The following is a 13,781-nucleotide window of genomic DNA, read 5'->3' as shown; positions in this document are numbered from 1 at the left end:
CTTCTCCTGTCAATCGCGAGTGGAGAATGGGACTTGAGAGGTTTGCGCTCTCTGCCGACAGGATGCATTAACTGAGCGTTGGCATGGCTTGACACTTGTTCATTTTGCCCTCTGGGAGAAGAATATACATTAGCTACCATGCTTTTATATGCATGAACCTTCTTGCTAATTCTGTCATGAAGTGTGATATGTTGACAGCTGTCAATAGAGCATCTGCTACATAGGATAGAACAAGCTACTGTTACGGATGGGGAGAAACAGTTTTATTTAACTCATGGTGAGGGCTGAATGCAGTCTTCACCCTATCTGTGAAGTTCCTGCTCTGTTTATCTTTACAGTCACACAGTCCCCAAGACAACAAAACCGACAGGGCTGCTGCATACACAGGCCTCAACTGAACTTGCGCTTGTTATCGCCAAGACAAGTCAAATAACAAAATCTGGCTGCAGAACAATGGAAGGATTATTTCCCAGACAAGAAAAATGAATGCGTTGTATACGTTTTTTTTTTTTAGGGGTGGAGGGGTTAGAGCTCTCCCCAACCTGTGCCTGTCACAGCAGATTCTGTTTTTGATGCTTTTTTTATTCTTTGACTGTTTCTGTGGATTTGTTGTCTGTAGATGGGAAACTCTGCCAATTTTGCAGCACCTGAGCAGAACTGCTTTTCAGTGCTCATTTTATGTGCTCTAAACTGCCTTCTTGGCTCGGCAGTGAATTGTACACACCTCGTTAGGTAGACACCACATTGATAATTGACCTGTACTTGCTTCAAAAGGCAAAAGACTCTCCACCTCTAAAATTCTTAGATTTTTCAAAAGAGGCACATTTATGTGGGGAAATGGACTGCTTAATGTGCATGGTGATCTGTTGCGAGCAGGACGAGGTCGAAGGCCGTGAGAGATATGAGACCGGTGCGTCGCGCAGGTGTTGCTCGTCATCAGTAATCACACCACCGGCCTCGCGCCGTTCTCTCACGGCCCTCGACCTCGTCCTGCTCGCCACATGATCAACAGCTCAGTTTTGTTCTGTGTGATGCTTGCAGTGGCATTCCATTGTTATTTTTGCTTTCTAGTTGGTATAACAGAGACAGTCAAAGTTAAATTACAGATACTTGATATAGGCTAGTATGGTTTGCTGATTTTGATAATTGATAATGTGACTTTTTTTGTAAACATTTAGTAATAGTGAATGTAACAAAAAACAAACTTCCGTACGGTATCATTCAAAAGTTTGGGGTTAGTTAGATTTTTTTGGGGGGAAGAAGTCTTTAATGCTCAACAAGGCTGGATTTATTTGGTCAAAATATAATAAAAACAGTAATATTGTGGAATATTATTACAAATTAAAATATATATTTTTAATTTATTATTATTTATTTTAAAATGTAATCTGTTCCTGTGATGGCAAAGCTTCAAAGCTCAGTAACATTTCTTATTATCAATGTTGAAAACAGTTGTGCAGCTTAATATTTTTTTGGAAACCTTGATACATTTTTTCAAGATTCCTTTTCAAGAAAGTTTAAAAGAACAGCTTTAATTTGAAATAGATCCTTTTTTTGTTTTGAAAATGTACGAATTTTTGTCACTTGATCAATCGCGTCAAATGCTTTCTTGCTGAATAAAAGTTTTAAATTAAAAAAATATTCTAAACTTTTGAACACTTTTTTTGAAAATGAAATTACATTTTTTTTAATAATAAAAGTGATAAATGGACTAAATTTAGGTCATAATAAAAAAAAAAAATCTTGTTCTGTGCTGTAGCTTTCAAATAAAATATTGCACATTTGACACATTGCATCAGGCTAGACATCAAACATGGGTTCTATTGTTTCTTGGGGCTAAAATATTTGACATCACATGGTATTTATATCTGAATTGTTGTCTTGAGGGAATCAATTCGTGGACTTGCACGAACATATAGCTAAACAGCGTCCCCAACTGTCCAATTTTGCATTCACTCTTAATTTCCATTGATGTTATTGAACTTCTTCGAGCTTTAACATGTAAGACCTATGCATGTCTTCCTCCTTTTTTTCAAAAGTATTGTGGAAGTAACCAGGTGGCCTGGTCATATGTAGAACTGAGTCATGCAGCACATTGACTGTAATCGTCTTTCATTCTCTGACATGGTGGGCTATAATCAGTTTAATTTGTTCACTTGTTTCAAATGTTTGCGCCAATCTTTCACCCGTCAGAGACTCTTGGCCCTCCATATTTCCTCATTGCTTTAGTAACTGCCTGTCACTCAATTGCTGTTTTTGTTCTCCAGATAGCGGAACATTAAACCTAGGCTTCAATTTGCTGCTTGACAAGCCAGCCAGTTGTACAGGCCTAAAACATGTTGCACAGACTGGAATTGGCTTTTTATATTGAAGGCATAATAATCATAACTAAACAATTGAGGGACAAATGCTTTGCTGTCATTGAGATTATAGATCAGTTGGTCTGTTGGTCTCCATATAGGAAAGATTCATGAGCCACAAAATAAAAGCACATCCAATCTAATATATGAAACTGGGAGATCTTTCATACTCGCGTTTCCCTCCTTCATACTCAAGGCACACACAGATATCGATTCACATCATCAGTGTTCAGGCTAAATTTGAGGTTGTTCTTCAATATATAAACTTGAAAGTATTGACCAAATGCAAATAAATACATACCCCCCCCAAGCACGCACACACACTTTAATGCCGGTGGGCAGATCTCTGAGATTGCAGTGCAGTGCATGGCTCGTGGAAGAAAAATAAGGGTACACTAATGTGGTCGGTCATCAAAGGGCTCTTGTAAACAGAGTAGCTCTTCGACAAATGAAAGCCCCAGCCCTTTGATGAACAGGGTTAGTGGCCATGGCACTAAGCATATGATATGCTCGCTTTAATGTGTGCACAATGAGAGAGATAGAGGCACTGTCGCCCTTCCATGCTATTGTGCGTGCATGCACGCAGCTGGACCCAAGGCCTGATAAATATGCACAGCGGTAAATCCTTTCATGAGCCGGGTGACGGCATGTTAAGACACGGGTGAGGGCTCTTAACGCGCCTCTCCTGCTGAGAAACAGCACTGGCAGGATGTGACATGCCAGCTCCTCCGGTTTGCATCATCATTCAGTCAACCACTGCTATTCCTCCAGCACCATTAACATTAAGACAGAGAGAGCGCCTAGTCCGGAGAAGGACTCTGGGATTGATGAGGTCAGATCGTTACCCCTGCAGATGCAATCACCCCCCTAACTACTCTACATCCTCTCTCTCCAAACTATACTCTGGCAGCGTTCTGTCAACTCACTCGGTTGCTATTTCTCCATTCTTCTTCAGTGTCTAGTAGTCTTGGGGGACGTCCAACGCACTTTTGCCTTCTGTTGCGTGTACTTTAGTTATTTAGTAAATGTGGTCAGATGAAGTTAAATATCAGTGGCAGCATAATTGTGTCAATCCTGTTCCCTTTCTTCCAGATTGAAGGAGAAATAGCTTCTCCTTGAACTTCGCTGGATCCTCAAAAGTACATTTGGCTAATTTTGATGAATGGCACTTTAACTAATAAATGTTCTTCCGGCTGTCCTTACATTCCTAAGCGGATTGCTTCGATTTTGGAGAAATCCTCAGAATCTCACTGCAGAATAACCCAATTGACTAAGATCAAACATGAAAAATTATGCCTTTGTTCCTCCAGGAAACTTGGCCACTCTCCACAACAATTTAAAGTGAGAGACAAATCTACTGATTTCCATTTTCCTGGAACCCCTTCTCGTGCCCTTGGTTGACCAGACTCGCATTCTGTGCACACTGTGTTCTTTTAGTTTTAATGGTCCGTATTGGTAACTGCATTGTTCCTGTGGATGACTTTATGAAGTTTCCCGAGCACTGAGATTAATAGAGCTTCAAGTTAAGAGTATGAATGAAACTGGTCTCACATTGCAGCTGAAGAGGAAAAAAAAGGTACTTATTTATATCTTTGCATTAGTGGATCCGACTGCTTCCGTAAAATTATTCAGTTATGCCAACCCTGGCCTTTGATTTAATAATTCCAAGCTTTGAGGACATAATTAATCATGATGGGTAAATCATGCTGTAGAGCGGGAACTGGATTAAAGAGCCAATTAAAGGTGCTCTAAGCGATGTCACGCGTTTTTTAGGCTGAAACATTTTTTGTCACATACAGCAAACATCTCCTCACTATCCGCTAGCTGCCTGTCCCCTGAACACACTGTAAAAAAACGCGGTCTCTGTAGACAGCCCAAGCTCCACAAAGGGCAACAACGGGATGATGAGGAGGAGGGAGGGTCGAGCTAGCCTCCGTTTTGTTTGACAATACTTTGAATGTCAACAAGAAGTGACGTCACCCAACATCGCTCAGAGCACCTTTAACACTAGAACTCCCAAGGCGGTCATTTTGACAGTTTTTAAATTTTACAGTGTAATAACTGTTAAAATAAAATAAATGTGGCTGTAGGATTTTTGTAAATTCACAAAACACTAAACAGTTCTGACTATTTCTACCTAGAATGACCATGACGGTTCATTTTGACCGCACGCGTTATAGATATCATAAGTCCGCTACATTGCAAGTTTCGCGGAGGGACTTCATCACACGACTGGCGAGCGAACTTCGCTCCGACCACATGGAATCAAAAGCCATACAACTGGAGGAACTGCAAACAAAATAAAACCAAGGAGATATGTGCCAAATGTCACAAAGTGGTGTGTGGGAGCTGCACACGAAAGGCGGTGTTTACCTGTGTGGAATGTGCGTAAGCGTCAAAGATGCGGGGTGTTCAAATGGGCAGTTATTCAGTGAACAAAAAATATTAACGAACAACATCAGGTTAACTGGCAGTTAACCTGATTTTGTTCGTTAATATTTTTTGTTCACTGAAACTAATCGTTCTAAACAGTTCGTTTTCTTGTTTAGCGAATGTTCATGTTTTTTCTTAGCCTGTTTGTGTGTGTAGCTACTGTATAGTGCTGCATACGTGTCCGTTAAAGTTTTTACAATGTATTCAAATGTATCAGTGTTTTTGTTATTGTATATATGTTACAAGTTATTGTATCATAAGATTTGTTTTTATTGTACAAAGAAAATAAGAAAATATTTATCAATTAGGCTGGAAAATACATTTTCAGATTCATTTGAATAAAAATGTTGTGTTCTGTTTATTATTACCTATCATAACAGATCCATTTATTTTTAGATTTTGTATTGATTATTGAACTTACTTACAAACAAGGCTGTACTAAACGGTATGAAGCTTTGACGTTTCATAACTTTTGTGCATGTCTATTCACGTGGTGAGTGCGGTGAAAAAAATATTAGCACAGCACCTGTCGGGGCAATCTTTCTTTTGTGCTTGTTTTAAGGGCTATGACGACAGGAATTAAAAGCTTCATTGGAAAAGAGACGGTTAACATGTACAATAGATATGACATGACTAAAATGAATTCCGGTAGTTCTAGTGTTAAGATGCCAAATCAACAGGGCTCACTGATTCATTAAAGGCCTTGTTTAACGTGAGGGGAAAGGAGAGAGAGACAGTGGTTTGATGTAAAACTGTTGAAATTTTCCTCTTTGAAAAGATGTCCTTCACTTTATCACTAATTTAATGCATGTGCTTTTAGGAACATGTGGTAAAAACACCAAGAGTCACAGTTTTCAAAATTGGCATGTCTCTCTCCCTCTCTCTCTCTCTCTCTCTCTCTAAAATTTTTACATTCAATTAAAAATAAATAAACAATAAATAAAATAAATCTTGATGAAAAGATGTACACATAGCTTTGAAATCAACAACCCTCACCCTTTCCTCCGTGAGTATTTTAAGTTGTCTGTCATTTTTTTCTTCTTTGCGGACACTCACACATTCATAGGTCTCATTTGAAAGCAAAGAACACAGTCCCTTTTTCCTTCACCAGAGGGCAGCATGGTTCCATAGAAATGCATCCTGGGTGTATCTTCGGAGAGAGGCTCTTTGTTGCACATATGACATCTCCTTGACTTGTCATGGAATTGATAAACATATATAAAGGCTTTATGACTCACTCTAACCATGGTTCTATAGGACAGTGTCCTTAGTGTGATCATGAATGTGCTGTGAGAACAAATAGCAGATTTGAATGATTTAAAAAAAGATTACATTTATGTTTTTTATTTATTAATATATTTAAAGTGTATTATAATATTAAATATATATATATATATATTATTATTTTTTTGTCTACAGGAGGACATGAACCTGAATGAAGAGCGTAAGGCCCCTCTGCGAGGAAAGGACCTGAGCACCAAACGGGAGATGGTGGTCCAGTACATATCTGCCACGGCTAAATCTGTAAGTGCACCGCGACACTGGGGCGGTCGGTCTTAGAAAGAGAGAGAAACAGACAGAGGAGAGAGTGGGGATGAACCACATGACGAGACACTACGGAATAATGAGCTTAACCTGATCTGCTTTCTGCCTCTCTTGCTAAAGCCCCAAATCTTTGATTGCCGCCTCCTTTAGCTCTTTTATTTATTATTTATTCTGATTTATTTTTTTTGTATTTTTTTCCCCTCTCACCTTTTTTTTTCCTGGGTGCTCATCAGGCTGCTTTTGTTGTATTGCACTTTCCAAAAGCTTCATATTGCCGGGGATCAAGTTTTCATTAGAATTTGGTACGCATCACTGTCTCTGCTCGGTAAGCTGAAACATGGCTCTTTCATCACCGTAGATGAATAAAGGCTGGAACACCACCGCCTCGCGGGGTAATCCAAGGCTTTTGGGGCGAATTCTCTTCATTCCCTTTATGAAGTAGGTCCTTCCGAGGTTAGACTCCACGTAAACACCAATGTTCCCTTCACCCGCTCTGTGGGCGGCTCCTCTGGCCAGCCTTCAGCGTCCGTTTTCATTAGCTTTCCTCTCGGCCATGATAATTAACCAGCATTATTAATAATGATGATAATCAGAGATGATTGAATTCTGCAGCAGTGAGCCACACATATTAGTATTGTAGTCTCAAAGTAGGAAGGGTGGAGGGGGTTCCTGTCTCTGTGTACCCCTGTAGCCCCCTCAGCACTACCAGAGGCACTCACCAGCAGCATGTCAGTGTGGAGGCAGAACACAGCGCTCTGACTAGCAAGGAGGAGGTTGGGAACGTGTGCTCTCCATTCTAGGGAAGAGATGTGCTTTTATGTGATAAGAGATGTTTAACACAGGCACAACACACTTTTCCCTGTAATGCTCAACTTTAGCACCCAGAGATCTCCTCCTACTCCTCCTCTTTTAAACATTCAGCTCAAGCTACTAACCAAGCTGCATACCATATCTGCATACTGCTGATTATGTGGGAGTAGCACAAATATTCAGCCTTGTACAAATGATACTGCTGTTTTTTTTATTTTATATTGTTGAATTATATGACACAATTAATGTAACTTAATTAAGCCACTGAAAAAATCATTTAAAAAAGTAAAAAAAAAAGTTTATTTTTAAAAGTTGTTTATGGATATTTTTCCTATTTGTCAAAAAGCGTTTGTGTCTTTCTGCTGACAAACTCTTAAAGTCAACATGAAACAGAATATAGCCGCTTTTCCAGCGTCGGGTCGAACGGTTCTAAGAACGTTAAGGAACGGTTCCAGTTATGTTTCCACTTGAGCCTGGTTTGGCACGGCGCGATTACAAACCGTTCTCAGCTCGGAATTCTCAGCACTATTAGCTAACCGAAGGCTGGTAGAATGCGCGTAGTGACGTCGCCACTCAGGATTGGTCACTTGTCTGTTGCCTGGCTACCAGTTTCACTGTAGCTGGCTAAACGTGCTATTTGAGCGACTTAAATTTTTTTAAATAAAAATAAAATAAAATAAATATCTGATCATCCTCCATAATGCAGTCGCTATTTACATCTCATCAGTAAACCGTTCTGTTACCAAGGCAACAACTGACACATTTCTATTGCATTCCAAAGAGCTCAGTTATGCACAGTGGAAAATGAAACCATATCCGTGCCGGGTGGGCTGGATCGGCACATAATGGAACGGTTAAGCAAAGAGAACGGTTTGGCCTGACAGTGGAAAAGCGGTATATTCGTCCATTTAATTCTATTATGTGATGTGTTTCCTAGTGAAATAGAAAAAAAAGACTGTAGGATTGAGGGAAGGGATTGAAATTATTTTAATCATTAAATTTGAGAATTGTTATTCATATTCCTGCAGTCATGCAAATATCATGAATTATATTCATTTCTGTAGTAAAATTTTCTAGTTTCATTGGCCATAAATGCCCTCGATTTTGGTTCCATGTTGACTTTAACAATGTTCTAAAATTTTACATCTCTTACAAGCATGAGATGGCAGGAATTTTTTACGTCATTTGACTAAGTTGTACCTAAAACCTGCACATTCTGTTCACTCTCAGAATCATTGTTCGAATGAATTTTATTTGAATGTTGAATAGCTACTAAGGGTGTTTTTGAGTTGAGTTGAGTGAGTTGCTTGGACTAATGCTGACACACTCACTGACATATGTCCAGAGAAAGTCTCTGCTGTGCTGTCTGTCTCTGTCTAGCACTGGGTCAATGTCCTCTCTTTGGTTGGCGAGTGGGAGTAATTAAGTGGTGGTCTGACGGTAGAGGAGGCCCGTGGTCTCCGCTTGAGCCGCTGCAGGTGTAATTTAGCAGGGGTGAGCGAGGCCAAGAGCAGACCGCACGGAGACGGCCTCTGCACACCTCCGCATTAATAACCCAAACCCGTCTAAATAAAGGAAGGGATAGTGGAGTCCATCCATCCCTCTTAATCTGCTTGCTATCTCCCCGAGTGTGCCGATCTGCCTACAGTAGATTGTGTTTCAGCACACAGCTTTACAGAGCAAATATTAGTGGGAAAACAAACCCATCCGATCCACTCCTGTCGCAGCCTGCCTGCCTGCCTGTCTGTGTGCGGCAGACTCCCACAGCTCCTGCCTGGCAGGAGGGCAGAGCGATGAAATAAAAGAAAGACGGAAGAATAGAGAAGTTACACACCAGCGATGTCTGTCCTCTTTGATAGCTCAGATATTATTGCTTGTGTGACAAAGTTACAGCTCCCATGGTTCACAGTTCCTTTTATTATTTACAGCCAACACCTTTTCCCTTGCAACACATTTATGCATGCTTTCATTATATTATATGGTCACACCTTTTTTTTTTTTTTTCACACTGAATATTTTTGAACAGCTATTTGCCAAAGAAAAGTAATGTATAAAATGCATGTTTATTCTATTTATTAAGTCCTTTGCATGTGTTTTTTATTTAGTTGTTTGTTTATTTATTTGAGATCCAAGCACTTTCTTCTTGAAGGCACCCGCTTGAGTCCTTCAGCATGCACAGCTAAGAGCTCTTACCACACTTTCCAGGGGGTCTCAGTATGAGGCTTTTAAATGACTGCCACTGATACTATAATGTCTTATTAAGAGAAAGCACCTTTACATTTAAATATACAGCCCTCTTAAGTTTATACATACTACTCACAAAAAAGAAATCTTTTTAAAATAATAACAACAGATGTTAAAAATATTTGTCATTTAAAAAAGAAGAAGATTATACCTATTTTTAAATGCTAAACATCTTAATTTTGCAGTGGATATGTAACCTGACCATAACATACAGCCACATACAGTGAAAACCAATGTTGCCTCGCTGTTCTGCAGATATCCTTGGCCATTAACTTTTCATGAAATGCTTTCTCGCTTTTTCAGTCTCTGACAGGTGTCATTGTCCTCATGAGTGCCAAAGCATGTCTTTAACTAGTCATTTCTCTCTTGCTCTGCCAGTGTTATGAAAAGCTTTGACTTTGCTTTACTGTTTCGCACTTAAATGAAATGATTCATGTAAGGAACAGAACTTTTCTAGGCGGGGTCTTTGAGGGGGAAGGAAACAATGTTGTACCCAAGATATTCACGACGTGAACATTGTCAATATTGTGGTATTACAGAGACATGGAAACTAAATTACAGCACAAGTTCTTGTAATAGTTTATGACAGTTCCTGAGAGATGATATGATCCTGTCTAGAATGCAGGAGCTAATAATAAATAATTAAATGAATAGATTTGTATCATGGAGCATTTGATGGTCATGAGAAGAGCAGGAACAAGGATATAAATACCCATCCCTTGATAAGATGACATTTCTTCTGAAGTTTGTTTACAGGAGCTACTTCATAATAGAGCTCCTGTATAATTAGCATATTACATGACTGCCTAATTCTGCATTACAACAATTACCATCATCTGGTTTAAGTTTTATTTTTTTTCTGCTCCTCATGCTCCTCAGGAATTGACAGCATTAATACCACAGTAAAGTGACAATGAGGTGTTGTTTTGTGAAATTTGTGTAAATTGATGTTAGCAGCAGCTTTTCCCCTCAGGCTCCTCCCTGACAGTTCTTTATGTGGTTTCAAGATAATGTCTGTTCTTTTGATCAGGCTGCAATAAAAATACAACATTCATCAAACCCAGCCAAAATGGTGCTAACAATACTTGGCAGTCACCCAGCATGTCTGGTGAAAGCACAAGCAGGTGACTTTTTGTTTAGGGTCAAGACCCAAACCCTTAATGATTTGTTTGAGCATATTTTCCAGAGATGCACACAATTACTCGAAAGTAGCACTCTCGATCAAAAGGTTGCACTGTTAAAATTGACTTTATTATTGTCATAAACCTTAACCTAAAAATGGGATTGTGGGAGTTTGTTAAAACAAAGGACATCTATGTTAAAAGAAAGAGAGCAGATCAGATTTAAAAAAACCACCACCTCCAGTTTTGTATTATTGAAGTGAGAATAGTGCTCATTTCAGTACAATCCCTTTCAGTTGTAGAAGAAATTATGCTCCCAGAAAAAAACCTTCCCCTAGATATTGAGCCTAGTAATTGTCATTACGGCTTGGCCAAGAAAAAAACATGCTGACTTCATCGAGCTTTGAGCTATGTATAATTTGACACTTGATAGAAACTACCAGTGACATTTGATTGATTTTTGGCCTATGGAGGCATTTTAGGAGGCCATCTGCTCATGAATAAAATACCATGTTGGGGTTAATTTAGTAAAAATCTACTAGATTCATACAGAATGTCATTGAGTGCCGATCCCCTCTGGATTGTTGTATTGACTGTCAAAAATGCCCTTAATATAGAAACTGCTTGATTGTCCTGAAGTAATGATTTGCGGATTGAAAACAAAAGATTGTTGAGACAGAGTTTTTATTTTATTTACTTTAAAACATGACATTTTCACATCACTCGTTTCACACATCAATCATTTCACCAGCCTTTTTTTTTCTTTCTCCACAGTCTTCAAAACCAATGAGCAAACAGAGAGATGCTTTTAAAAACTCAATCGGAGATCAATTCATCATGATCCTTAAGTTCCAAGCAGTCATCAAAATGGCAGACATTGTCTTTAGTGTCCGTCTAAACCCTCTCTCTCTCTCCACCTTGTTAAGTGTGTAATTCTCAGCTGACTAAAGCAGCGTAGCAGAGGGGGCCAGTGTGATAGTGATTTAAGTATAAGCTCTAATACTTTAGCAGGATAGTACCGGAGAGATTCTGGCCTACTAATGATTGTGCTGTTTGTGTCTTTTTGCACATTAACTTCCCTCCGCTGACCGCTGCATGCAGATAACTGGGAGCAAAGTTGCGGTAAGTAAAACAATTATTTATTCGTCTTTGTCTTTCTCTCTCTTCCCTCCTTTTTTTTGTTGTAAATATCTAGAAAAGTAATTTCTATGGCTTTAGATTTTTATTTTATTTTCAGCATTAGTGTAGTTTATAGTCTATAAATTGAAAGTTCTACTCCCCCACCCCCCGGCCTCCCAATCCCTGCATGTAAATTGCACATTTGGAAATGAGTGATTTCTCAAATGTTCTCTCCAAGAATAAACTAGAACCTTTTTTTTTTGTCAGTTTAAGCACGCAGTTTTTCTTTGAAATGGATCACTGCCTAACACATATTAGCATTTAAATATTGTAACACCAAGGATGAGCAATAGTTTTTAGGCAAATAATCATAATCTGTAATCTAATCTGTTTATTCTAATGTTCTGTATCTAAATGGGTTTCATTGTGTTCATTCTTCCCCCAGACAGCATACTGAGAATGTATCACTTAATTAGATTTTCCCACACACACACGTTCCATGATTGAACAGTGGCAAATAAATATTGAGTGCGCCCCCCTACCCCCATCCTATAAATACGTTCCATTTTGCAGTGGGACGTTCAGCACAACCCATTTGCAAAGCCATGTCTTTGTCCCAGTAACATTACAGCATGTCACTATTGTTTCTGAAATGTTCATAGCTGCTCATGTTGTTTATTGTCACTTACTTTCGCCCCTCGCCCCCACTTTCTCAAAAATGATGGTAATAATCTTTATAAATATATACTGTCTGGGAGATGGCAATGTTTCCTCATTTCACAGCTCTGTAATGCGGTAATTGCACACTGGCTTTTACTATTTCTCACGTAGTGCGGTAGCATAGCCCATATGAGGCTGCTTGTTATTTGTTTTATTTTATTTATTTAGAGGGCCTCCGTTATTGCCTCCGCAAGTGTCACTTGTCATTTAAAATGCTGTTTTATTGTGTTGCTGGAGCTATGAGAAAGGCCTGTAGATGTACGTGAGGAAGCTTGAAGATAAGGAAGCACAGGTAAATGTTATTTACAATACAGCAATAAGCTGCCGCAATAGACCCATTTATTTGCAGCGAGATGGCCCGTTCATTCAATGCTTTCATGCCGCTTGGCCTAGAATTGTGTCGACTGAAATTTCTATAACCTGTCAGCAATAAAACCTGCTTGATTTGATGAGCATGGAAGTATGTTTTGAATGTTGCATCATTTCTCAGGGCAGAGCAGGAAAGTTACTTTGGGATCGGCTTTATTGAAGAACTGTCTGACAGTGTGCACCCCAAACAAGTCCATTCCTTTTTGAAGTTTCTCGCAGTTCAGAGGTTGCTGAACTTCCTGCCATTCTGTCTGACTTCTCTGTGCACTTCCTGTGGATGGGGGAGTGTGAGGGTTTGCAGGGAAGCTGTCAGCTCTTTTATTCACCTTGTTTCTGTTTCTCTCGTTCCCAATATCCCACCTTTATTGGGTTTTATTGTGGAAGGTAGGTTCAGTGCGGCCAAGATGATGGCCTCTTGCTGGGCAGATTGCGATTTTCACGCTGTCAGTGCGGTTTGGAGGTAGACCGACCTGCCTGAGCCGCGTCTCCCTCAGGGATGAAATCTCTCCAGCACGCTCTCTCGCAGGGCTCAAATTCGCTGGTCAGCGTGTCCGCATGCTGCTGAGTCACATGCGCCTCAGCAGTTTGTATCAGCGCAGCCTGATGGTGATGATGATGATGGTGACTTGAGGGGGCGTACGCCTTGCATGCCGCCCCTCCGCGGTGTCCGATTGATCAGGAATGTTGTTGCTTTGATTGTCAGGCTAAGAATGATAGATTGTCCGTCGAAATGCCCACGTTTTATCGGCGTGGAATTGATGAACCCCTCTGTGAGGGATTGGAAGACCACGTCTCCCCGTGCTTAAATAAAAAACAACCAGCACACAACAGCCAATCGTGTTTGGCCCTGAAGTCGGTTCCACTGTTACCTGTTAAGGTCACACGAGTTGACCTGCAAAGCCTCTCTAGACCTCAGGAGGAGATCAGTAATCACACAGTCAGCCCAGCAGTTAGGAGAGACTGCCTGTTTCCACGGAAACATGGCGACATGCTCAGAGTTGTGGGTAGAGAGAGAGAGAGGAGCCGCTGAGACCTCAGGGACAGGAGTCTGCTAGGGCTG

The 13,781-nt window shown here is 40.0% G+C and overlaps 1 protein-coding gene across 18 annotated transcripts in view; it reads left to right on the top strand.

Moving 5' to 3' along the window:
* Positions 1 to 13,781, top strand: part of diaph2 (diaphanous-related formin 2) — a 476,898-nt gene that overhangs the window by 26,667 nt on the left and 436,450 nt on the right. For 15 of the 18 annotated variants that reach the window (XM_084430722.1, XM_084430721.1, XM_084430715.1 and 12 more), the window contains 2 exons: positions 6,213 to 6,317; positions 11,615 to 11,635. In XM_084430722.1, coding sequence (XP_084286848.1) covers positions 6,213 to 6,317; positions 11,615 to 11,635 — 126 coding nt within the window. The remainder of the gene's footprint in view (positions 1 to 6,212; positions 6,318 to 11,614; positions 11,636 to 13,781) is intronic. The other 3 variants (XM_084430716.1, XM_084430726.1, XM_084430717.1) reach the window with 1 other exon arrangement.

Source organism: Rutilus rutilus (assembly GCF_951802725.1).
Source record: "Rutilus rutilus genome assembly, chromosome: 14".
NCBI lineage: Eukaryota > Metazoa > Chordata > Actinopteri > Cypriniformes > Leuciscidae > Rutilus > Rutilus rutilus.
This window is presented reverse-complemented; position numbering and strand designations above follow the sequence as displayed.